General features: G+C 42.6%; 1 protein-coding gene across 1 annotated transcript in view; it reads right to left on the minus strand.

Moving 5' to 3' along the window:
- TMEM135 (transmembrane protein 135) overlaps window positions 1–23,587 on the minus strand; it is a 163,296-nt gene that overhangs the window by 54,869 nt on the left and 84,840 nt on the right. Inside the window, exon 6 of the mRNA XM_081197412.1 lies at window positions 3,816–3,862. Within this exon, the coding sequence (XP_081053538.1) occupies window positions 3,816–3,862 (47 nt within the window). The remainder of the gene's footprint in view (window positions 1–3,815; window positions 3,863–23,587) is intronic.

Genomic DNA, 23,587 nt, shown 5'->3' on the forward strand with positions numbered 1-23,587 from the left:
AAGAATTCTGGAGAACTTGGTAGTTTGGTCACAACTGTGTGGCATTTTGGTTCATCCTGTGGGTTAAACCACAGAGCCTAGGACTTGGACTGGACTGGACCTAATGGTCAGGGGTCCCTTTACCTTTAATATCTCTTACCCTATTATGGCTTTTTGAATTTTTTCTGAAGGACCAACACAACTCTCTACCATTTCTGTCAACCTTGCAACATAATAGATTCCCCAGAGCTTTTGGAATATGAAAGCAAAATATCTTTTAACATTTTAGAGGCTTGTAGTATTGTGGACAGTTTGAGCATATTACACCGATAGTGGCCCGATTGCACTGGCTGCCAATTGGTTTCTGAGCCCAATTCAAAGTGTTGCCCTTGACCTATAAAGGCTTAAGCAGCTCAGGACTGCAGTACAGTGGTACCTCAGGTCCAGAACTTAATTCGTTCTGGAGGTCCGCTCCTAACCTGAAACTGTTCTTAACCTGAGATACCACTTTAGCTATTTGTGGGGAGGTGTTATTATTTTGATTGTTATTATGTTGTTTATTTTTGTGTTTTTATCTTGCAAACTGTCCCATGATCCAAGGATGAAGGGCAGTATAGAAGTTAATAAAAAAATGAAAAATAAATAAAGGAAGAGCTTGCTTTAGGAGGTGCGTATTACATGTTAATTTATTGATACTTGGGCTTAGACTCTCGGCAAGGAACAAAATGAATAAAAACAGTTAGGTATGAATTATATTGAATAAATATTTGCATTCATGTTCTAATTTCTGTTCAGGCCTACTTTATGATTTTGCTCAAAACTACAGGAAACATTGAGAAGACCCTGTAGAAACTGGTCAAATTCAGAACCTTCTATTAAGTTATCGGCCAGTTATTTTCCTTCCCTCCCCCCACTTAAGATAACCTGGGAAGGCCTCCCGCGCCAACTGTGTAACAGCAGAAAAACAAAACAGAGATGGCTGCTAGTATCAAAAGCCATTTCCCCTCCATCTTCCTCCTCTAACAATTTCTCCAGCTCCACCCCAACATATGAACCAAGTATGTTCCTGACTAGCAACTGGAAATTACTTAATGACTGGAATTATTATAAAAGAGAAGTTTCCAAGTTTTTGCTGCTATTTGGGAAAGTCACAGCTAACAAATTGAAGTAACCACGTTTCCTTCAGAAACCTTTAAGAGCTGGAAAGTTGTAGTTACTTTAGCAGAGTCCCCAATATAAGGCATAATGAAGCAATTTAGGGAACGGAGGAATCAAGGGTCAAAAGGTGCTTTGGCACGGCACCTTAGAGCAGTGTTTCCCAACCGGTGTTCCGCGGCACACTAGTGTGCCGCCGGACGTTGCCTAGTGTGCCGTGGGAGGGAGGCGGGCGAGTCGGGCTAATCCTCCGGCCCCGCTCCCCCGGGGAACGTGCCCCGTCATCCGCTTCTGCCTTGCTCCCTGTGACAGGAATTCCCCAAACTGCATCAGCATCTGCCGCTTGCCCAGCAGCCCCGGCGCTGCCTTGCGCCCGGCGCCCCCGCCATCCTCGGCGCAGGGAGCGAGGGGCGCGCAGGCAGGCACTGCCCGGCAGAGCGACGGCTCCTTCCGAGCGGCTGGCAGTGTCTGGGCATGACTGGCCTCCCGCCTGGTCCCGCGGCGGCTGCAGACGCGGCCGAAGCAGCGCAGGGAAGGAGACGCCCGGCCGCCCAGCCCAGCCCCGCACGCTCCCACTCTCTCTCGGCGGCCAGGGAGCGGGGCCAAAGCGGGCCCCCACCTGAGTGGCGGCTGCGTGAGCCAATAGGCGAGCTGGGGCAGAGGGGGAGGCGGGGCTCCGGAGAACAAAGGAGGGAGGGGGCACCCGGGAGAAGGGGGCGGGGCGGGAGGAGCGGGGAGCGCGGCGCTGCGCCCGGGACGCCCCAGTTCCGCCGGGTTAGAAGCCGGCGGCCTACCTCTGCTGGCCGTGGAAGGCAGCCGGGTCTGGATCGCGCCCCGAGAGTGGCGGGGTCCGCGCACAGCCTGCCCTCCAGGCTGGGAAGTGGCTCCTAGGCTCCGCCTGAAGCCACGCAGAGCCCGCAAGGCGCCCTCGGCGCAACTTGGCCGGGGCAAAAGGCGAAGCTCTGGAGGGAAAGGCGGCCGGATTCCCCTCCTCAGCGGGTCCGGTGGTCTCCCGCCTCCTCTGAGGAAGGGTCTCTTCTTCAGCTTTTCTGATCCTTCGTGGCCCCGTTGGGAGAAGCCGAAATAAATAATGGCCGTGCCATTAAAGTTCTCTCTTTTATAAAAGGGATCCTAATAGAATCGTAGAGTTGGAAGGGATCCCCAGGGCTATCCAGTACTGTACAACCCCTGCAGTGCAGGAATCTCAGCCATAGCATCCATGGCAGACAGACATCCCACCTCTGCTTAAAAACCTCCAAGAAGGGAAAAACCTCCCGAGGGAGACCATTCCCCTGTTGAACAGCCCTTACCAGCAGAAAGTTCTTTCCCATGTTTAGTCAAAATCTTTATTGTAACGTGAATCCACTGGTTCGAGTCCTACCTTCTCTACCTTCTATGCTGTTACTATTTTTTTATTTTTTTTTACATAAGTAAAAAGTGACCTTTCCCCATCTGGCATGGTGGTGTGCCTCGAGATTTTTTCCATGAAACAAGTGTGCCTTTGCCCAAAAAAGGTTGGGAAACACTGCCTTAGAGACTAAGAGAGGAAGTCAACGCCATGCTGTTACAAGCTTTTTGCCAGCGCAAGCATTTCTGGATGCCCAATGTAACAAGTTTTTGGGGTTCTCTAGACACACACACACCCAAAGCCAATCTGGGATGTGCACAGGGGGAGGACAGCGGGGGGAAACTGCATTACACTAGCGGAAGTCCTTACATCAGATACATGAAATGAGCCACAAAGATTGTAGGCATATATGGCCATACTTATGGGGGGCCATAAAGTTTTAGCCCAGTTAAGGAATGAGTTCTTAAAAACAAGAAGCTTGTGGCACCTTAAAGACTATCAAAATTATTATGGTATTATTTCATGCACTGTACTAGCCTACATCGGATTTAATTCATTAGCAAAGCATCTAATAAGTGGCAAAGGAAATGGATTTTTTTTTTTAATATCCAGAAATGGAAGGCAGCCACAAAAAAGGATTTCAAATGCTTCATGGCACCAGGAACCACCAGACCTGAACTAGTGTTTGTAGCATGCAGGGAAAATACTTTGCAGCATTAACAAAATGACCAACATTTAAGCCAACTGTTGTGTGTGAGAGGAGAGAGTGGATTTTGAGCTATGCAAATAATCTGATTATCACTTTATTTGTTAGCTCCTGAATTCTTTTATTTACTTGTCAGGGTTCCTAGCCCACCCCCCAAATGGAAAATAACTCAAGGTAATTAGGGCAGAAATCAAAAATTATTAGTAAGACGCCATTATCCTAAAGAGAATCCAAGAAAAGTTTATTTTTCACAACATCATCACAACTTTTTCCAGTACTAGGAATATTTTGGCTGGTTTTTAAGACTACTAATAGTAGGCAGTTGCAGAATTTCATTAGTAGGTGGCAGTCCATGAAAACATTATCTTTTTCTCTTTATACCCAAATGAATAAGTGGATCCTTACAGGACACTCCTCCTTCCACTGCCTTTTTAGCAGATGGTGCTGCAGAATAAGATTTCAAGAAGCTTAAAAATTTGCAGCATAAGGTAATTACTACCAAACCTGTTTTTTGGAATAAATCTAAACTTCTTCTTTTTTTAATTTGGAGAAGAAGTTATAAAAACCGGCCAAGGTTTTTCAAATTACCCTTTAACATAAAGTATGAAAAAATATAGGACAACATACCTGAAAAAGAACATAAACAGGGCAGCTGTAATGCAGAACAAAAGGACCTACAAAAAGGAAAAAGAACATTATTATAAATAGTTGTTACCAAGAAGTGTGTAGACACTGATTCTGGGTTGTGAAAAGCTTGAAAAAAAACCTGGGGGGAAGAGGAGTGAGGATTCAGAATTATCTGTATTTTATTTTCTTTTTAAAAAATAATTGAAGTGTGATGGTATAAGTGAAATGAACCCCTACAATATGGTTATCCTGAATTCTCTGCATAATGCATATTAATAAAATGATGAAATTTTCATCCTCCCTTAGAGCACAATTGTAAGGGAAATGAACTTGTTTCAGATCACCTGATTCTGTGAGATCAGCTCTCCCAAACACATCATTTTGGAAAAAAAGATCAGTGGGTCAGAATAAGAGTGCCAAATTATTTATTGTTTTCAAATTTAACAAGTTTGAGGTCTCTTCAAGCGTCCCTTATTTCCAACGTGCTTTGATTCCAACATTCTGAAGATTTCTGCCTCCTGCTGTCCAAGTGCTAAGGGATTTGGGAACGTTGCATGGAATACTAGAGCAATGAGATTACAGAGCAGGAGTCCAAAAAGTTTTATGGCAAAAAAAAGAGGCCTGCCATTTTGATACTGTTATGGCTTAATCTTTCTTTCTGGTTTCCAAGCCTTTTTTAAAAAAAAAAGCTTAAATTTTCTGTGGAATCATTCTTTTGTCAAAGCTTTCACAAATGAGAATGCTCTGGGATTTATTTTAATGTTTAGCTAGACATGTTTTGTGGAGTGTCAAAAAAACCCCTGTGTGAAATATGTTTTTGTACAGTTGGTCATATGGGATTTCATAAGGTGCTAAGTGGTTTCTTTTTTTAAAAAAGAAACAGATGAGAAATGAACTTTGATGCTGAAGGTATATACAGATGATTAGCAACTGAAGTGACGGAATGAAACATGGGTTAAAAGAAAGCTGCACAGGCAATTTCCACCCTCTGTCTCTCTTTAAACATCCCTACGGACACAAACTTTGTCCTTGTCCTAGCCAGCACTGAACTTCTGCCAAAAGCAAAGTAGTGTTAGTTTCAGCAGCCTGTGGTCCAAAAAATGCCTCCAGCAGCTACAGTTCTCCTCTGGCCTTGAAGGGACTCCTTCCTGTTCAACCTTCAGCAGAACTTTGGCTTGGGAGCACAGTTCGTTCTCTCTCTTTCAACAGGCAGCTTAGCAGATCACAGGACAAGCTGCTGACTCTCCTTTCAACTCCTTGTCCTTCCTTCTCCCACCCTACTGTTTTCTTTTCTCGTGTATAACAGCGCAGGATGGGTCTCTGCTGTGTCCTACTGCCATTCCCAGGATTCCTGGAGCTTTGTTCCTGTTTGCTAGTCTTAGTTTTGTCCTTCGCCTGTCCTGGAGAACTGATCCTTGAAAAAGACTCAAAGATTCGTAGAGTCGTAGGGTTGGAAGGGAACCCAAGGGTTGTCCAACCTCCAGCAATGCAGGGAGCACAGCTAACTCACATCCCAATGGCTAAACTTCTAGAAAAGTCAGGTCAACAGAAGGGAGCATCTCCCAGGCTGAGACGAGGCCTCCTTCCTCTGCTAGGCCCAACAGGAAGAAGGCGAGTTTACAGACTTACTAAAGTGGCCAAGAAGTACAAAGTCACCAGACAAACTGGGCAGATATACAGATATTAGTAAGTTGGCGTCCTGGACTGAATTCTAGAAAGCATTGTGAATAATATACGAGTCAGAAGAAATAAGTACAAGCAACTTCCCATTTGTGCATATAGCACACATGTGCCATTTTTGGCACCGGAAGAGGGCAGGGCAGGCTTATGCTGACCCATGTGGGGCCTTGGAGCACACTCCCGTGTAAATGGGGAGTTGCCTGTATAGAGTTTTCAAGCAGCCATTTTGTGAAAATCCCGCATTAACCCTTAGTATACCATACCATACCATACCATACCATACCATACCATACCATACCATACCATAACATAACATACCATAACATAACATAACAGTAAATAAAAACAGAAACTTTAGCATCTTTTGCAGGGGTAACAGCCACTTTGTAAGAGAGAGAAAATCCTGGTCACAAAAATTATAATTTGGGGTTGGGGCTCGGCTTTATGGTGGGATGGAACCTCGGTACCAAACTACAAGATAAGGATAAGGAATAATATCTCTCCCCAAACGACTGTGGGGGTGTCCCTTTACTCCCCCATTCTTTTCAAGGCACATCGATTTTTCTTGCTCCCTCGCTGTCTTTTTCACTTCCCCAAATTTCCTGTCTTTTCTTCCTTCCTGTATCTTTCTCCATTGATTCTTATTTTCTCTTTCCTTTTTCATGTTCTATCTTTCAGTTGGGGTGGGCAGGGAAGACAAGTATTGTGCTGGTTGCTTGTAAAGAAGAAAGCTTAGGATATATCTCCTGCATGTCCCTGACAGACATGCAAGTAAAACTAAGGTTACCAGAATTTTTTTTCAATGAATCCGGGGACACTTTTCAACTTCAATGGATTTTGTCAGGGGACTGATTTGTAAATCTGGGGACAGTCCCCGGGAACGTCTCATAACCTTAAGTTAAACCTAAAGAGGCTGGAATTCTCCAAGTCCTGTTCCCTTCCCCAACCATTAATGTACATTGGAGGCATTCATCAGGATTTGGGCCGAGCGACAACTAGCAAGTCTACAGAAGCATCCAGACTATGGGCTGACATACAATTATTTCAACAGTTAACTACAATTGCACATATATAAACACTGCTTGCAACTCCCTGCCGTTTTCTCCACGTGCTTCCATTGCTACCTTCTGGCAAAGATCCATGCATAATTTCAGCACAAATATGCGGCCACAATTGCATCTCAGCATGTTGGTTTAAGTTAATTATTTTATTTTTCCAGCAGTGGGTGATGCTGGCAGCAGTTCAAATTGCTACAAGGCCTTTTTGATCATTAACAGCCAACTTGGGAGCATGTGATTAAAGGCTGGATTCAAACTAAGCTTGCTCCACTGGGTTTTTTCTCCCTCACAAAAATAGCCTCTGTTCGTTTTTTCAGATTTTTTTTTAAAAAACCCACTCAGACTATTAGTATTGTTTCTATACTTCATGACAAAGAAGATGAAATTTAAAAGCACCTTTGCAAAAGTCTAGGTCACCTGCAGGTACAATAACGTTCTGAAACTTAACCTTTAATGTTTGCCAACTCCACAAAACAAACTCTTCTCACTAGGGAGCTTGGCTTGAACATTAAGTACAATGCATTGTACAGATCAGCACAATCCTGAAGGTAACCTTGCTGTAGGAGTTGTTTTTTTAAGGCTTAATCTTCTACCAGATAAATTGCTACTTTACCTTTACATTTTACTTCTAGTTAGATGAAACTGGCAGGAAGTTTCACTGAAGACATTTTTCAGTGACTAAAAAGTGGACAATTTCAGGGACGCAGAAGCCACATTCATACCATACATTTAAAGCGCTGCGATACCACTTTAATCAGTCATAGCTTCCTTCAAAGAATTCTGGGAGCTGTAGTTTCTTAAGGGTGCTGAGAGCTATTAGGAGCTTATTAGCCCCTTCCAGAGCTACAATTCCCAGAATGGTTTAATTGTCAAGCCCTCTTCCCAAAGAGCTCTGTGAATTGTGGCTCTGGGGCAGAAATGGGGTCTCGCAGCCACTCTCAGCACCCTTAAGAAACCTCTGTTTCCAGAATTCTTTGGGTGTGGGGAACCCTGACTGCCAGGGCTGTCTTTACCCAGGGTGCAAGGGGTGTGGGGCACCTGGGCACCAAATGGATACCTACTGTATACCAGTCCCTCTCAATCGGCAGCAGTGGAAAGCAATGGAGCAAAAGCCCCTCCTCTTCCACTCTGTTACTCCGTTAAATGCAGTATTTTCCACTGCACTGTTGTTACAGGTGAGCGATCCCCCCCCCAAAAAAAGTCAACAACTTTTGGTTCCCCCCTCCCCGGCACCCCGGCAGCGCGTATGCTGACTGCTTTAAAGTGGTGTGATAGTGCTCTAAATGTATGGTGTGAAGGTGGCCAGAGACAAAATCCAATCCTCTTGCACAGGGTTGTAATATTGAGAGTGGTATGCACTTTTGGTAGCAATATGACACTTACGGACAGTGGTCAAAGGGCAGTTTTGCTAATTGGCCAGGACAGCCTCCCCAGATCAAGTCCTCTGTGTCCTGGCCATATTGCCTAACTGGCTCTGCTCCAGTCCTTTCTTGGGTGTTTCTGCCTGGCTAAGATGTTTCCCTGAACTATGGTGATGCTTCTTGCTTTTTATCAGGGGCATGTTTTTAAGCAGGGATGCTACAGCACCTCCTTCATTTTTAAGCATCTCTCCACACCTTCCCTGACAGTGGTGCTACCTAGGTTCTGTAGGAAAAGAGCAAAAGTGAATGCAGTCTACGATACAGAGATTAGGCATCACCTAAAGAGGCTGAAAAAGATTTCCTATCTCACACTCTACACAGAAATCCCTTTTGTATCTAAATAGTGTTGTAGCGCTAAGCTCTAAAGATAAAAATCCAAATATCCCACACACCCACGAAACAAGCTAAAGTGATATCTCACAGCCAAAAAAGGACAAGAAACGTTGATAGTTATTTTTAAAAACAAATAGATTTCATACCATATAAAACTATAACTGTGTGTTCAGTGGAAACCAGAGCTGTAAATTAACCTGCACTCTGTTGGAATTCTACTCCAGTTTTTTTTTGCCTTGCCATGACCCATTCATAGTTGATTGATGTCAGAAGGTCAACAAGCGGAGTTCTGCAACATATAGAGCTTGAAATCTTCCAGCTGTACAAATAACTACATCCAGCCGAAAGACTAAAAGTATCTCGAATGAGTGATATATGTTTGACGAGTTCTTTTTATATCATTTACTTTCCCTACGCTGTTTTTATTAGATGCTCATTAAACAACCTGGATTTCACACATCAGCAAATCGCATGCATAAAAGCACCAAATGTTGCTGATAACTTCAAAGTGGAAAATCAAAAATTCATTTCTGAACATCGAGCTGAGGCAGAGGTGCAAAACTTGCTGCAAAGCAACTAGATTTTCTAGGAGTGCTACATAGTTTTTCCCCCTATTCATATCAGTCATATAGTTCCACGCAAATGAAAACTGGAATGCACAACGTAATTTGCTTGTTTAACTAACATTTAATTAGTTATTGATAGCTCCTAACCAAATTTTAAGTCATTTGTTATGACTAAGCTTAAAAGTATTTGTAGTTTTTGTCCTGTTACTTCCTGTGTAACTTAATTTTAAGTTTTCACAAATTAAAAATAAATAAATATTAACAGCTCTCCCTGAAAACTAACCTCCTAACCCTTGCTCAATATTCCTGTCTACTCTAATCCAGTAATAAGCTCCAGTTATCTGTCAATATTGAAAGGGCAGGACGGCTAATTAAAGGAGAAATTACAATTAATTACTTAAAGGAAGATGATTTCACTTGGTGCTAAGTGTCTTCCAGTACTTTCAACTCCAGGTGTTATTTAACGAAGAGTTCTTAAACCTCATTCCAGATCTCATAAAAACTGTGAATTATAAAACTACAATCAATAAACGGCACACACATCTAGGTGTAACGTTTTGTTTAAAAAATTGACAACTGTGAAAAAACAGGGGGCTACTTGGGTGTATAGGTACCATGGGACTCTATACATCAAACACCAAGTCCTTAATTCCTATGACACTGTGCTTTGAGGTGTGAACTACAGGCAGTTGTGGTCAGGATGCTACCACCACACTGGCCAGAATATTCCTGGTCATTGGAAATCAAGCAGCCAATTCTATGCCAACAAACATTTCTCTAATTTCTTCTGCATTTCCTTAGTCACAGCAACTTGTCACCAAGGAAAGCCAGGAGGTTCTCCCAGATACCTTGAGATCTACAGATGAAGGGTGGTATACGAATTGGATAAATAAAATAATTTGCCCGCTTGTCAAATCTGGTGCTCCAGGCTACCTTCCAAATTGCAGGATGCTGACCCTTCCCCACCAAAGGCACAGAGATATTTCACAGGGCCTTCAAAAATCCCACTGCACAGGTTTCGGCCTGAGTTAGCATCATGCCTGGTTTCAAAATAGACTGTTGTGAAAGGTTTCTGTTCAGCAATGAACAGAAACACTTACATGTTTTCTAATTGTATTTCTATCTGCCTAAGGCATGTACTTTTTAATAAGTAACGCCAAGGAATTTTAATGTCTCTAAATTGCTGCCCTGCAGAAAACGTGGCAAATGCGAGCTCAAGTTTTAGCAACATGAGGCTGCTGGGTTTTTTGGTGTGTTTTTCACACACTGTCATGCAGCTGTCCTGGGTTTATCGTGGAACAGCTGTTTTGGATATCACTAACAGGCAGAGCACCTCAGTGCTGGGGTTTTTTTAAAAAAGAGAGAGAGAGGGAGGGGGACCTCCTGTATTCTTTCAGCACAAAATATGAAGGGAAAAGAAAGAAATGCAGGGTACTGATGCAATTTACTCTTGAGTAAGGTAAGAGAATAAGCGAGAAACAAAGAAACCCGCCCATCAGGAAATGAGGCCTCACCATTCTAATTTGAGTGAGGTGGTGCTTTTTTAAATGACAATAAAAATAATAGTAATAAACCTTTTAAGCAATATGTATTAAGAGGCCTGGTCAGGATTGCTTTTATATGCCAATTTCCACGTCACGCTCAAGTTTAGTCACCAGTGAATGCAATTCTTAGGAGGCAAAATTTAAAACAAATTCTTCGGTGGCATTGCAACAAATTTTGATACATTGGATTTAAGATGCATCAGTATTATACAGGGGCCAAAGTTGTGAAGACCCGAGGGACAAAACCATTTCATCCTGCAGTAAATAAAAGGCACTAGCGTGACATGGGGATGTAGTGTCATTTTGATACCTCCAGTTTGTGAAGGAGGGATCACAGCTAAGTCATCAAACACATGCTTCAGTTGCAGAATGTCTCAGGTTCAGTCCCCCAGTACCTCCAGTTAAAAATGTTCAAGCAGCAGGTGATGCGAAAGAGAGTTTGAGTAGATCTATTGACAAACTGTCTGACCAGGTATCAGACAGCTTCATTTGCTGCTAGCCTTTACTTGGAAGACTACCGCCTTAGAGTCAACGTTCTATTCAATTAATGGTTTTAATTACAGTTGTTAACTGCTTTCAGTGCTAATTTCAATCTCTCTTGTAAGTCACTTAAGAGGCTTTGCTATGATCAGGCAGCATACAAATTTTGTTAAATGAATAATAATATGATATGATATGTGATATGATATATGATATGATATGATACAATGCCTCTCCCCAGGCCTACCAGAACACGTTCTGTATTGCAATGGTCTTGCTGCTCTCAGTGGGGGAAATCAGCTCACTCAAAGAGCGTGGCATCCAGGGAACAATGCCACAGTTTGCTTCTAGTTTGTGTGCCACTAGTACAGGAGTGTCCAATGCCGGCATTCAGAGATTTCACCATACAACTGCTGGTGGCATGACTTTGAGGGCACTAGGTGTAGAATCTCTGGCCTATGGGCCAAACTTGGCCCACCAAGGTGTCCAATTTCTCACAATACCTTCTATCCCCATACTACGCCTAGCCACCCATCAGCTGGCGTCACTGTTGATGTCAGCTAATAGGCTGGAGGGCAGGGTTTAATCTTGTATTGGCTGCACAAACCCATTCCCCACAGGGGAGAAAACTGCACAGCCAGGGCTAGATTAGCAGATCAGGGATTAAAGCCCTCTGCAAAAGCACCATTTGAAGCAGCTCTTGAATGAGAGCCCCTTCAGAGGGGCAAAGGCTTTTTAGCTGTTCCTGTGCTTCCATCTGAGCCTCTGGAGCATGGGTAGGCAAACTAAGGCCCGGGGGCTGGATCCGGCCCAATCGCCTTCTAAATCCGGCCCAAGGACAGTCTGGGAATCAGCGTGTTTTTACATGAGTAGAATGTGTCCTTTTATTTGAAATGCATCTCTGGGTTATTTGTGGGGCCTGCCTGGTGTTTTTACATGAGCTGAATGTGTCCTTTTATTTAAAATGCATCTCTGGTTTATTTGTGGGGCATAGGAATTCGTTCTTCTTCTTCCCCCCCAAAAAAAATATAGTCCGGCCCTCCACAAGGTCTGAGGGACAGTGGACCGGCCGGCCCCCTGCTGAAAAAGTTTGCTGACCCCTGCTAGTCTGGAGGCTCAAACCCGAGAGTGTCTGCTTCCTTAAAGCCTTTAGCAAGTCTACCCCTTTCCCTTTAAGTCTTTGAGGATTTTTTGTGATGTCATAATGACACCATGTGATTGACAGATGAGTTGTCTCACGCACCTGTTGAATTTGACCAGCAAGACAGGTCCTGATGAGTGCCTGGCCCATGGAGCCAAAAGGGCTCCCCACCCCGGCGCAGACCTTCATTCTTAATTTGTGGACGTGGCTGGACCATATTAAAAGAACAGGAAAGGTACACTGCATACAGGGCCAAGGATGCAAAATTCACTAGATCTAACTTTCAAAGAGCCGAGCAAAGATATGCATATGAAATGTGTTTGTACACAAGTCAAAATTCTTAAGTACTTTCCACTTTATCATCTCCTTGGCTATCTTGAAACTCTTTAACTACTGCAGAATTATAGCAAATATTTTGTACGGCTGTTGCCTACGGGTAACAGGAGTTTGCCCTGTAAGAATCGTGAAGCTTCTTTGGACTTCTTAAGATCAGCAGGCAGGCTGGCATCCAGTATTTCACATACTGTTTCACAGTATGCCAAGGGAAAGGAGATACTCAAGGGACAATTCACCAGAGCTTCTTGACCTTTGCATGAAAGGCTGGCCTGACCTTCATCGGGTTCACTTCTATAATTGTTATTTTTTTATTTGTTAAGTTTTTTAAAACATTTCTTTTTAAAAGATATATTGTAAAGAAAAAAACCAAAAGCATGCTATAATACTACAATATATAACTATTAATGCAATTTACTATATCAATTAAACTAATTTTCACAGCTACAACAATTTAATAATCCTGCAAGTCTTTAAATAAGAACAAAGATCAACAAGATAAATAATCACTTCCATGGCTGCCGAATGTTATTTTACAACCATGTTCTTAAATATCCCCCAGCAGAAAATATAGATTTCCTGAGGCTTACACTCAATTATTCCAATATTAAATAAACAAACTCAATTTTTTAATAAAAAAAAATGCCTTGCTCTCGACCGCACCCCCATAAGTAGGTTTCACCTTGCCAAGCATACCATTATCTTATCATTCAACAGATAGTTGATTAATTAAAGCATAAGTGGTATTTTTCCAATTCTGGCCTATTAATATTCTGACAGTTGTCACTAAATAAATTATCATTTCTATGTCATCTTCTTGTACTCAGCCTATAAAGTAACCAAATAACATCACCATTCACCCTCTTGGAAGATCATAACCCCAAAAAATCATTATATTTCTGATATAACAAAATCCCAGAATATCTGGATTTTTATACACACCTACATAATGTGGAATAGGCTAGCTCCCAGCAAGTTGTATCTCCAGCAATGATCTGCATGCTCACGGTATATTTCATTGGAAACGCAAAATAAATTTAACACGTATTTATTTGGTTTGCCTATTCCATAAACATGTTTATGGATATATTCCATAAACATGTTTATGGATATATTGCCATACATCCATAAACATGTTTCCTTTGGACAGGGGGATGAAGACAGAGACTACAGGAAAAGTTAACAGTGATCTCAAGGTATCTCATAAAAGTTCTTGTGGGATACTCTGCCCACAGAGATTCAGCAAGCACCTTCTGTGCCAACTTTTAAATATCCGCTGAAAACCCTTTTTTTCTGCCAGGCCTATGCAGGAGTATTTCTCTGACAATGGTTTACTTATTGTTTTTTAACTTTTTGCTTTTAATTATTTTATTAAAAAATGTGTTATGTTATCTTTTTATTGTTGTAAACCACTCTAATATGTTTTGTGATTTAGCAGGAAGTTAAGTAAGTAAGTAAATGTACTCCAAAAGACCTAATGTATATACAGTGGTACCTCGGGTTACAGACACTTCAGGTTACAGACTCCGCTAACCCAGAAATAGTACCTCGGGTTAAGAACTTTGCTTCAGGATGAGAACAGAAATCGTGCGGTGGCAACAGGAGGCCCCATTAGCTAAAGTGGTGCTTCAGGTTAAGAACAGTTTCAGGTTAAGAACGGACCTCCAGAACAAATTAAGTTCTTAACCCGAGGTACCACTGTAATACAATTTACAAATTGATTCATACTGTGTACTGATGTCATAAGCTGAAGATGACATCTTTCTCCTTATATATAACTTATATAATATTAATTGTATCTGATAACAAAAAGCACTTTCTCTTGCATAATTACTACATCAGTTCATGTATCATTTACACCAGCAAGGCTTCACTGAGCACAGAGATAGTTGGTTCATGTACATTTCATACTGAGGTATAGAACATTTGCATGAAATTGCGCAGTGGGGAGAACTGCAGAATTCCAATGAATTTTAGAGTCTTCACTTTTGCAAATCTTTCAAGGATAAAAAATAAAACTCAGAGGAAGAAGATTAGTCCGCCCTTTCTGCCTCAGCTGCCTAACTCAGGAGTCTGAAAAGGAAAGGGAAATTGTTTAAATCTAGGTAGCCTGAGTGGCTGAAGTAGTTTCTGTATTAGGTTCTACACCTAGTTTTGTCACAGTCATCATGAATTTCCGTGCCATTTTTGCAGCGCTCTTAGGTAGCATAACAAACTTAGTTTCCAAGCACTCTTTGGGCAATGTGATTCCATATTGTTCCATAAATATGATGGAAGTATAGTGCATTAAATATTTTCTCTCAGAGTTCATACAGCTTTTGAATTCAGCAATCCAAAACTTGAACCCAAAAATTTATTTCAAAAGAAATAATGATGACATGCTGTCTGTCCAGATATGACAGGTCAATCAGCTGCTCTACAGGCAGGCTACTATATCCAATTGCTTTTGACTCTCAAGTATGTCTCTCAAGTATCTGATGTAATTAAAATCAAACATTCTCATATAATAAGTTAGGAAACTAAAAAGTCAAATAAACACTTATTTAATGGATTAAACATCTTGAAGAGAAAAGCAGTCCTGGGTAAACGATGGCATTACAATTTTCCCATTGTGCCTCCCCTTGGAATAAGGTCAAGGCTGAGCTGCCAGTGGACAAGAACCCCCACCCAATCTCCAGCTACCTCTCCCCCAAGCCCCACGTCCCCCAGGATCCTTCTTGCACCAGTGAACTTTGATTCCCAGTTCAACCATTGGGTAAGTTTGATTTGACCCACCCCCCTGCTCCCGATGTAGATTTTCACACACAGTCATTGCAAACATTGGTGTGTTTAGCCATTGTGTAGTTGTGTATAGTTCAATAAACATTTACTATTTTTTCATTCTCCTGTTAATCTGTATTACTATTACTGAGAATTTCTGTTAAGACTTCAGATCATCTGCTATCATCACAATCAGATGGAGAAGAAAAGTCTAGGAATGGTGATGGTGGTAAGGAAACATCCCAACCTCATCCCCCCCCCCCCAAAAAAACTTTCTGCACTCCAGTAAATATTTGTCATCTCTTTTCAGGCCCGGGGCAAGGAATTTAGCAGCAACCCGCCACTGCTCTGCCTCTTAAATTCATGTTTTATGGGAAATGAATAAAACAATTTGTCAAGCGCAGATTGGGCTCCCGGCCAAGTTAGCTACACCTACACCAGCACAGCTGTTAAGATACTCTTGAGCATTTCTGCCAACAAGCCCCAAGCAAACTGCAGAGAGATAAGATCAAAAGGATGCCTAATACATGATATTAAACAAGAGATTGTGTAGATTCTTGTTAAATCAGTGTTGTCTGATCACAGTGAAATTATTAGAACTGGCAATTACAGAACATGGCTGAGCCAAAATAGAGAACACCTGTCATTAGAGAAGGGAGGGTGGATGGAAAAACCAATTAAATCCCTAGATTTTATGGTTCACTAACTCTATATAAACATACATGCTTAAGTACTACATCAATTCTTTGTAACTACAAACCTAATTGCTTAGCCTTTAAGCTGATATGTTTTGTCCTCTTTGCTTCAGATAAATAAAACAGAATGACAGGAGAAGGATCACAAAGCTCTCATTTTGTCCCTTTCTGCTGAACCTTGATGCAAGTTCATTTCTCAAACTAAGGCTTGAAAGGATAAGAGCTTTGCAGATAGGGCAAGCTTTAAATCTCAGCATGGTAAATTATCTCCATTGTGACTCGGGCCGTGGTAAGTCGTCTTCTACAGGTCTTCAAGAGGGGCTGTGCACATCTGTGGCTAGCAGAAAGGAGATACTGTATAACATCTTTGGTGCAGCCAATCCACCTCCACTCTCTCACACCCAAAACAATTGCACACGTACATGTCATAAAACTGCTTGGGTGCTCTGTGGAGGGGAGTGCAGTATAATACAAAATGAAGAAACTATATGCATTTCATTTAATGTATCCCCCAACCCCCGCTCAATAGTAATCAATAGTAAGTCAGTCCCTGCCTTCGGCTTACAGTCCAAAAGACATGACACAAAAGGAGAAGGGATTAGAAGTGAGGAGGAAATAAGCAAACTCAGGCACCAGTTCTTAGTTACCAGTTTCTTCTAAGTATTATTTCTGGCAGGTAGAGAGGCAACAAGCTCACTGAAGCTCCTTCTTTGGAAACTGGTGGGGCAATGTTCGTCTTCCCCTTGTTATGATGATGTTTCTTAGAGGTAGGTGGGGACCCTTGGGCTATGGTAGGGATCAAACATTAAATGATTAAATCTCTACAGTATAGAACAAGAAAGTTTGGAAGAGCTGCTGTGATCGAATGGACAAAAAAAACAACCCTCATTGGTTCTCTATGTGCAGGAAATTACCGTATTTTTCGCTCGATAACACGCACCTGACCATAACACGCACATAGTTTTTAGAGGAGGAAAACAAGGGGAAAAAATTCTGAATGAAACAGTGGATGTATCATTTTTGTGCTTGATGCTGTGGCCACAGACATGTGATTTGACAGTGAGTTTTGGGTAGCCCAATGAAAAGATCCTGAGAATCCATGTGGATCTGTGCTTTGTAACCACGTTTTTGCACCATTGCAGCCCCAGGCAACAGTGGGTGCGTGATTTTTTTGGTGCAGGCTGTAGCCATGGACATGCTATGTGATCTGATGGTGAATTTGGGGTGACCCTATGCAAAGATCCTGAGGATCCATGTGGATCCGTGCTTTGTAACCACGTTTTTGCACCATTGCAGCCCTGTTTTTGCATCAGATCATTGCTATGTGATCTGATGGTGAATTTGGGGTGACCCAATGCAAAGATCCTGAGGATCCATGTGGATCCGTGCTTTGTAACCACGTTTTAAGTGGGGAGGGAAGGAAAAACATAGAAGGGACAAGGAGCACCGAGAGGGGTGTGCGGAGAAGCAGCTGGCTAAGAATGCAGGAGAGGGATTTTACCGGAGGGAGGAAAGGAAGGCAAAAGTTCCCCCCACGCATCCACCCAAGCCAGCCAGCTCTCTCTCTCTCCCCCACCTGCATGTTGCAGCACCGGAGCACGAGAGGAATTAGAAGGAAGGACGCTCTGCTTTCCCCTCTGCTTGCCTGGAGGGGAGGAGTTTTCTCTGCTCTTTGTTCCGTTTGAGCAAACACAGTAACAAACAGAAGCGGGTGGGCAGTAAGACCCTGAGGCAGAATGCAGGAAAGCAGCAGCTTCCTCTTTTCAAGGCTTCCCTTCTCCAGACGATTGATATTTGCCTGATTTTTGCCTTCACTCGCGCCTGTCGGCTCCAGGGACCACACATTCGCTCAATAACACGCACAGACATTTCCCCTTACTTTTTAGGAGAAAAACTCTGCGTGTTATAGAGGGGAAAATACGGTATGTATTATATGACCCAAGACACTACAAGTCAAACTGTCAGTAGGTTGCCCCGTGCTTTTACTTACGAACAAATATTCAACTTGCATCTATTATCATAAAACCAACTGTACAACAGTAAAACATGTTGTGTTTCCTTGGTGAGAGGAAACCTCAATTTTTTTGTGACTTTGATACTTAAAAGAGGCAGGGAGAAAATGGGGAGTGATTTGGTTTTTAAGGGAGTGCTGCTGGGCCTTTCACAGTCATGGCAAACTAGGGAACTAATGCATTTTGCCTCTCAGATTAAGACATCTTTAAGCAGGAAGTGGTTCTTTTAATTCTCCATTCATGTATTTGACAAGCAAGTCTCACAGGACCTACACACCACTAAAAAGCCTGCCTATTTCTCAAGGCTTCCCCGCCATTCTCAAGATTAAACCCATTTCAGATGAAATGGCTCTACAAAGGCTATGGACAATCTCCTCTAGGGTATTTTCAAAACACTCACATCACTGTAAAAGGTCAGCCTGGCTGCGTCCAAATACCAGTGTTGTCTCTGCCCAAGAAAATGGAATGAGAGGAATAAGCAGGATCTCAGCATGGCAGAACTGCTAATAACTTCACACTGAGATGATGATTAGGAGTGAAGTGGAGTCATATGGTCATATGTAATCCTTTTGTAACAGTCGGGCACTCAAACTGAAATTCTCCAGCTCTTTCAGCTTTTAGTAGTCAGACCCTCACAATAAAAGCAGGTCTAATTGGTGTGAAGGGTGATGCAAAGAACTACCCTGCCCGGACTGTGTTTTGCAGGATTCTTACAGGTGGATTAAAAGCTGTGCCTCTCAGAATTAGGGTTGGCGAGGAGAGAAGGAGTAACAGACTCTGAAAAACACAGAAGGGAGGAGGGGTGGGTCAAACACAGACGCATTTAACTAATGCTTTAATGAGAAATGCTCTTAAGGAGAGCAGGTGGTTCCTGGTACATATTGTTTAGCAGTTTGGGGAGCTGCCCTTTGCATGCATTCCTTCCCGCTAATGAAATGGGGATGGCACCGTAAGGAGTGTGGCTAGTTCTAAGTATTTTCCGTTAAAAGATCGGGAATTGAGATTGAATGTGGATCTAATTCAACTAGTATCCAAGATGTATAACATTTGTGGCTGGGATTAAGCTGCTTCTAGGGTCTTATCCAAAACCATGATGGATAGGAAAATACTCTTTGGACTCGAGGGGCCCTGAGCCATATAATGCATAATTTCCTTCATGGTGGAAATTGGCACTTTTCTGTCTGTTACACGGACTTCTGTCGATGGCTTGTATAATTAGAGGAACACAGTGTTCATTTGGAAGGACAGCACAACTGGGGTGGGTGTGGTATTAGTAGGATGGTGTGTATAAAAGTGTGTGAGAGTGAAAGAGAAGAAATTTAGGCTATGGTTAGGATAAATCCTTCCAGACGCACACAACAAGATTTCACACACAGTCGAAAAGTAGTGAATCCAAATACCACACACACAAAAATTAGTTCACTGATAATTAGTTAATAACTGTTCCCCTGGTGATTAATGATAAATTAATACAGGGGAAAGTAGAACAGCCAGAATAAAGAAAGTTCAGTTCCAAAGTTAAAACAACATTGTTCTTTTCACTGTGATAATACATGGTGTAACAAATCCTTTAAAATTACACCAGGAAAACAACAAATAAAGCTTACAAATCCATCAAAAGGTCTCAGTGACATCACAAACCACAAAACAGGGTTGGAGTGTTTTGGACGGTAACCAGACCCCAGAATTAGAGTCTGAAACAACAAATACCATGACAAACTTGATTGCAGTTGCTGTACTTGTCCTCCCTTTTGACTTGACGTAATTGCTGTACCTTTCAAAAACACAACGGTTCTCAGAGCACTCACTCAGTTATATCAAGCAGTGCACACTCACTGCTGCTGCCTCTATCACAACTGCTTTTTAAAACTGCCGTAGTGAGATTGGCTGCTATTGGCAGATGATTCTGTATTTGGCTGAACTATTTTGCTAGTTCAGAGAACTACAATCAGTTCCTTATCAGAGTTGAGCACCCATCTTTTGTGTATCTGGCAGGATGCAGGTGGTCATAAAAGTAGTATTGCATGCCACGTATCAAAATAATGCTCCTTCCACTCATAAAAGGAATTACTGTAGCTTCTACATTTCCCCCAGGGAAATGCCAGGTGGCACTCTCTGCATGGCATTTGCATAAACACCTGCCTTATAGAGACATGAGCCCATTAAGACCAGCAGGAAGAGTACACTGGAATCTTGGTACTCTATGGCAGTGTTTCCCAACCTTTTTTGGGCAAAGGCACACTTGTTTCATGAAAAAAATCTCGAGGCACACCACCATTACAGCCCCGTGACGTCAGCGCGCAGCGTCACGCCGGGAGGGACGCACAAAAGTGTAAGTTTCAATTTTTTTTCCTCCCCCTTGCCTTCCTTCTGTGCCAACCGCCAAAAAGCCAAGAACCTCCAAGCTTTGGGGGTGGGGGGGAGGAGGCAGCAAAGCGAGGCAGGAAGGAGAGCGCGGCTTGGCTGGGTGAGCTTTGGCAGGGGCAGGGAATGAGAGCCGCAAGGCGGGCGCTGCGAACGGAGGCGCTGCCCGCCGAGCTCGCAGGCAGGCAGGCAGGCAGACGGTGAGAGCCCCGTGCTGGGCGGCCTCTCCTCGCCGCCGCCGCCCCACCTCTCGCCGCCCGACTCGCCCGCCTCCCTCCGGGTACGGCGCCCCAATCGAAAATTTGACTTTAAAAAAAAAATCTTTCGAATTTTTTAATTTTTCCCACGGCACACCAGGCAACATCTTGCGGCACACTAGTGTGCCGCAGAACAGTGGTTGAAAAACACTGCTCTATGGTGGCTTTAAATATCTGAGACACCAAGGGAAGCACTCTGGTAACAATGTGAGCAAGCAGGCAGCCGTTTGCTGTCTTCTGTTTTCCTTCTTCTTTCTTGGTATTCACATTGGCCAACTGGATGCCTCTGGGAAGCCCTAAACCTTTAGTTGATTTCCCATAAAAATGTCTAAAGCAGTTAGGGCACTGTCTAGAAACCCTGTTTATCACTCTTTATTTTTAGCTTGGTGCTGCCTGTGACACAAGCCCACCTGTCCCTTTTATAATTGCCTAGTTTCTTGTGTTCTCCATTCTCTGTAAATGTCACATCCTCCCTGCCAAATTCCCAACACAGGAAAGGCTGCCATTTCACATGCTGACAGTCTTCCCCATCACCCTGCTTGCATTTCCCTTGCTAGGTGACTGTGGTTGGCTGGGCAAAGCCACCTGTCAGTCGGTACCCACCTGCGGCCAAAGACCTTCAAAGATGCCTGCTGCCAAACAGTCCTTTGTTTTTCTTGATTACCCCAACCTGCAAATGATGCCAGACACTGACAACACCAGAGATGACCACTGAGTACTGCATATTCTCCATTGTTTTCTTGGGAATATTAGAAATATAATGTAATGTTTTAATTCAGTCTTGATATGCATATTTAGTGTTTCTTCCCCTCTTCCTTAGTGCATATACTCTTTTTGAATAAGCTGCTGAATTGCACTGGGCTGTACTGGTTTCTGCATACACTCAATGACTGGTTGTCCTCCGATGTTGCTTACACCATTGAAGTGTCAGGGAGAGCAGAAGGGGGTATGGGCTGAAGTTGTCAAGAATCACAGAATCGTAGAGTTGGAGGGGACCCCAACTGTCATCTAGTCCAACCCTCTACAATGCGGGATCTTTTCCCTGAGACTTCATTGGTGACTGGCTCCATAACCCAATCACTGCAACTAGCTTCACACATACTGCCATTTTGGGACCAATCTCAGGTGGGACCCTGTATTCACAAAAGTAAATACTACAAGTCTGAAGTCTGCTCTTCACTGAAAAAGAACCCTGATGGCCCACCATGAATCAATGGAAATCTCATTCCATCATGTCACTGGCACTGCTAACATACCTTCAAGCCACAACTGCAAGCTTGCTTTAACAAAAGAGAAAAAGTTCAAAGTAGATAATCCTATATAGTTAATTTCTGAACCCAATTTATTACAATCTGTACTTTTTCTACCCTTGCAGAGAGTGGCCCTACACATACAGAACTGTTTACATGTGCACAGGGACCTATAGATTAGAATGTGTTGTAATGGATTTTGTCTCTGGTTCACATTTTTGTCGTCCCTTGCTGCAAATTTTTGTCAACACTGTAGTTTTGTGATTTGTTCCATAGAAGCTTTAAAACTGGACTTATTTAATGATTCTGCCAACTTGCTGATATTTTTATCAACAGTCTTACATATCAATATATTTTATAAATGAACACTTTCATAAATAAAAAGAATATCCCTTCTATACTGAACGGATAAGTTGGTTTTTTTGGAGGATGCTGAAACTCATCCCTGTATTCAAAACACTTGTCAGATCTACCTTTAAATTTAAAATTAAACATACAAAAAAACTTTCTGGAAATCTTTGTTGGTCCTTTTTTATCATGCATTTCTACTAAAAGCTTCAGTTACAGAGGTTGATGATACTTTGCATGTAAAACAAACAAACAAAGAACCCCTGTTATTTGCAGTTGCTGGCAAATATATTTCATTACATGCAATAATTGGGCATGTGACTTTTACCACCAGGCAGACAAAATAACTGCAGTCGTTTCATGTAAGCCTCCTTTGTAACATAAACCAGATTTTAAAGCCATGAAGTCCATGCAATTTTCGTTAAGCAGCAGCTTCCTGAGAGCATGGGCGGGGGGGGGGGGGTGGAGAGAGAGAGAGAGAGAGAGAGAGAGAGAGAGAGAGAGAGAGAGAGATCCCAAACTGCAGAGTAAGCACAAATCTAAAATACCTCTCACATTTCCTGGGACAGGAAACTCTGTAATGTACAGCTGACGTTAGCTGTCACCATATGATAAAATTAACTTCTGGGGGTAATAAGGCCTCAGAACAATTAACATTTTATACTTGCTGATTACTTTTGGAAACCCACGAAATCAAAAGAATTGTTAAAAATATTGAAAGCAAAGATAATTCCTTGTGACGAATGAAAAATTGAGAAGCATAACTTTGTTGAAGCTGACCTAAAAGGCACAAGGGCTTTCATAAAATGATCTGAACAATTTGGGGTATTTTGAAGAGAAGAAGAAGAAGAAGAAGAAGAAGAAGAAGAAGAAGAAGAAGAAGAAGAAGAAGAAGAAGCAGCAGCAGCAGCAGCAGCAGCAGCTATTAAACTTATTGTGCAAGAGACTATGTTAAAATTATGTAAGAGCCAGTTTTATATCTATCCTAGTAGTGTGGGAAAATGAAAGCACCACATTCAGAGTGAAGTTCAGTATGACCGATTTTGCAACACACTAGGGAGAATAAAGCTCAGCATTTAGCCTTTTACAGATGTAGCCTTTTCCACTATGCACTTAAACAGAAAACAAGACATTTTAAAAATCAAAAACAACCCCTTAGCCTGTCTCCCACACCTGTTGTCTTTTATGGGTGGGGGGGGATAATAAGGATGAATAAGGATGGGGAGGAGTCTACACAACAGGGTAGAAATTCAGCTTCGCTTCCTCTGCACCAGTGACAGGATAAAGCCTGAGACTGGATTACAGGTCCCCCTCTTCTTCCTGCTTCCTTCGGAGAGTAATGTGGAGAAAGGCCATCACGCAATGGTGGGGCACATAATTTGCACGCACAGGGTCCCAGGTTCAGTCACTGGCATCATTAGGTAAGGCTGGGGAAAGACCCCTGCTAAGGTTTTTGGCTAAGCTGCAAATAGCACCTCAATACTTTCCGAGCTATCAGAATTAGCCACCAGTTGGGTGGCATGGAAACTG

This window comes from Podarcis bocagei (assembly GCF_964188305.1).
Source record: "Podarcis bocagei genome assembly, chromosome: 6".
NCBI classification, from domain to species: domain Eukaryota; kingdom Metazoa; phylum Chordata; class Lepidosauria; order Squamata; family Lacertidae; genus Podarcis; species Podarcis bocagei.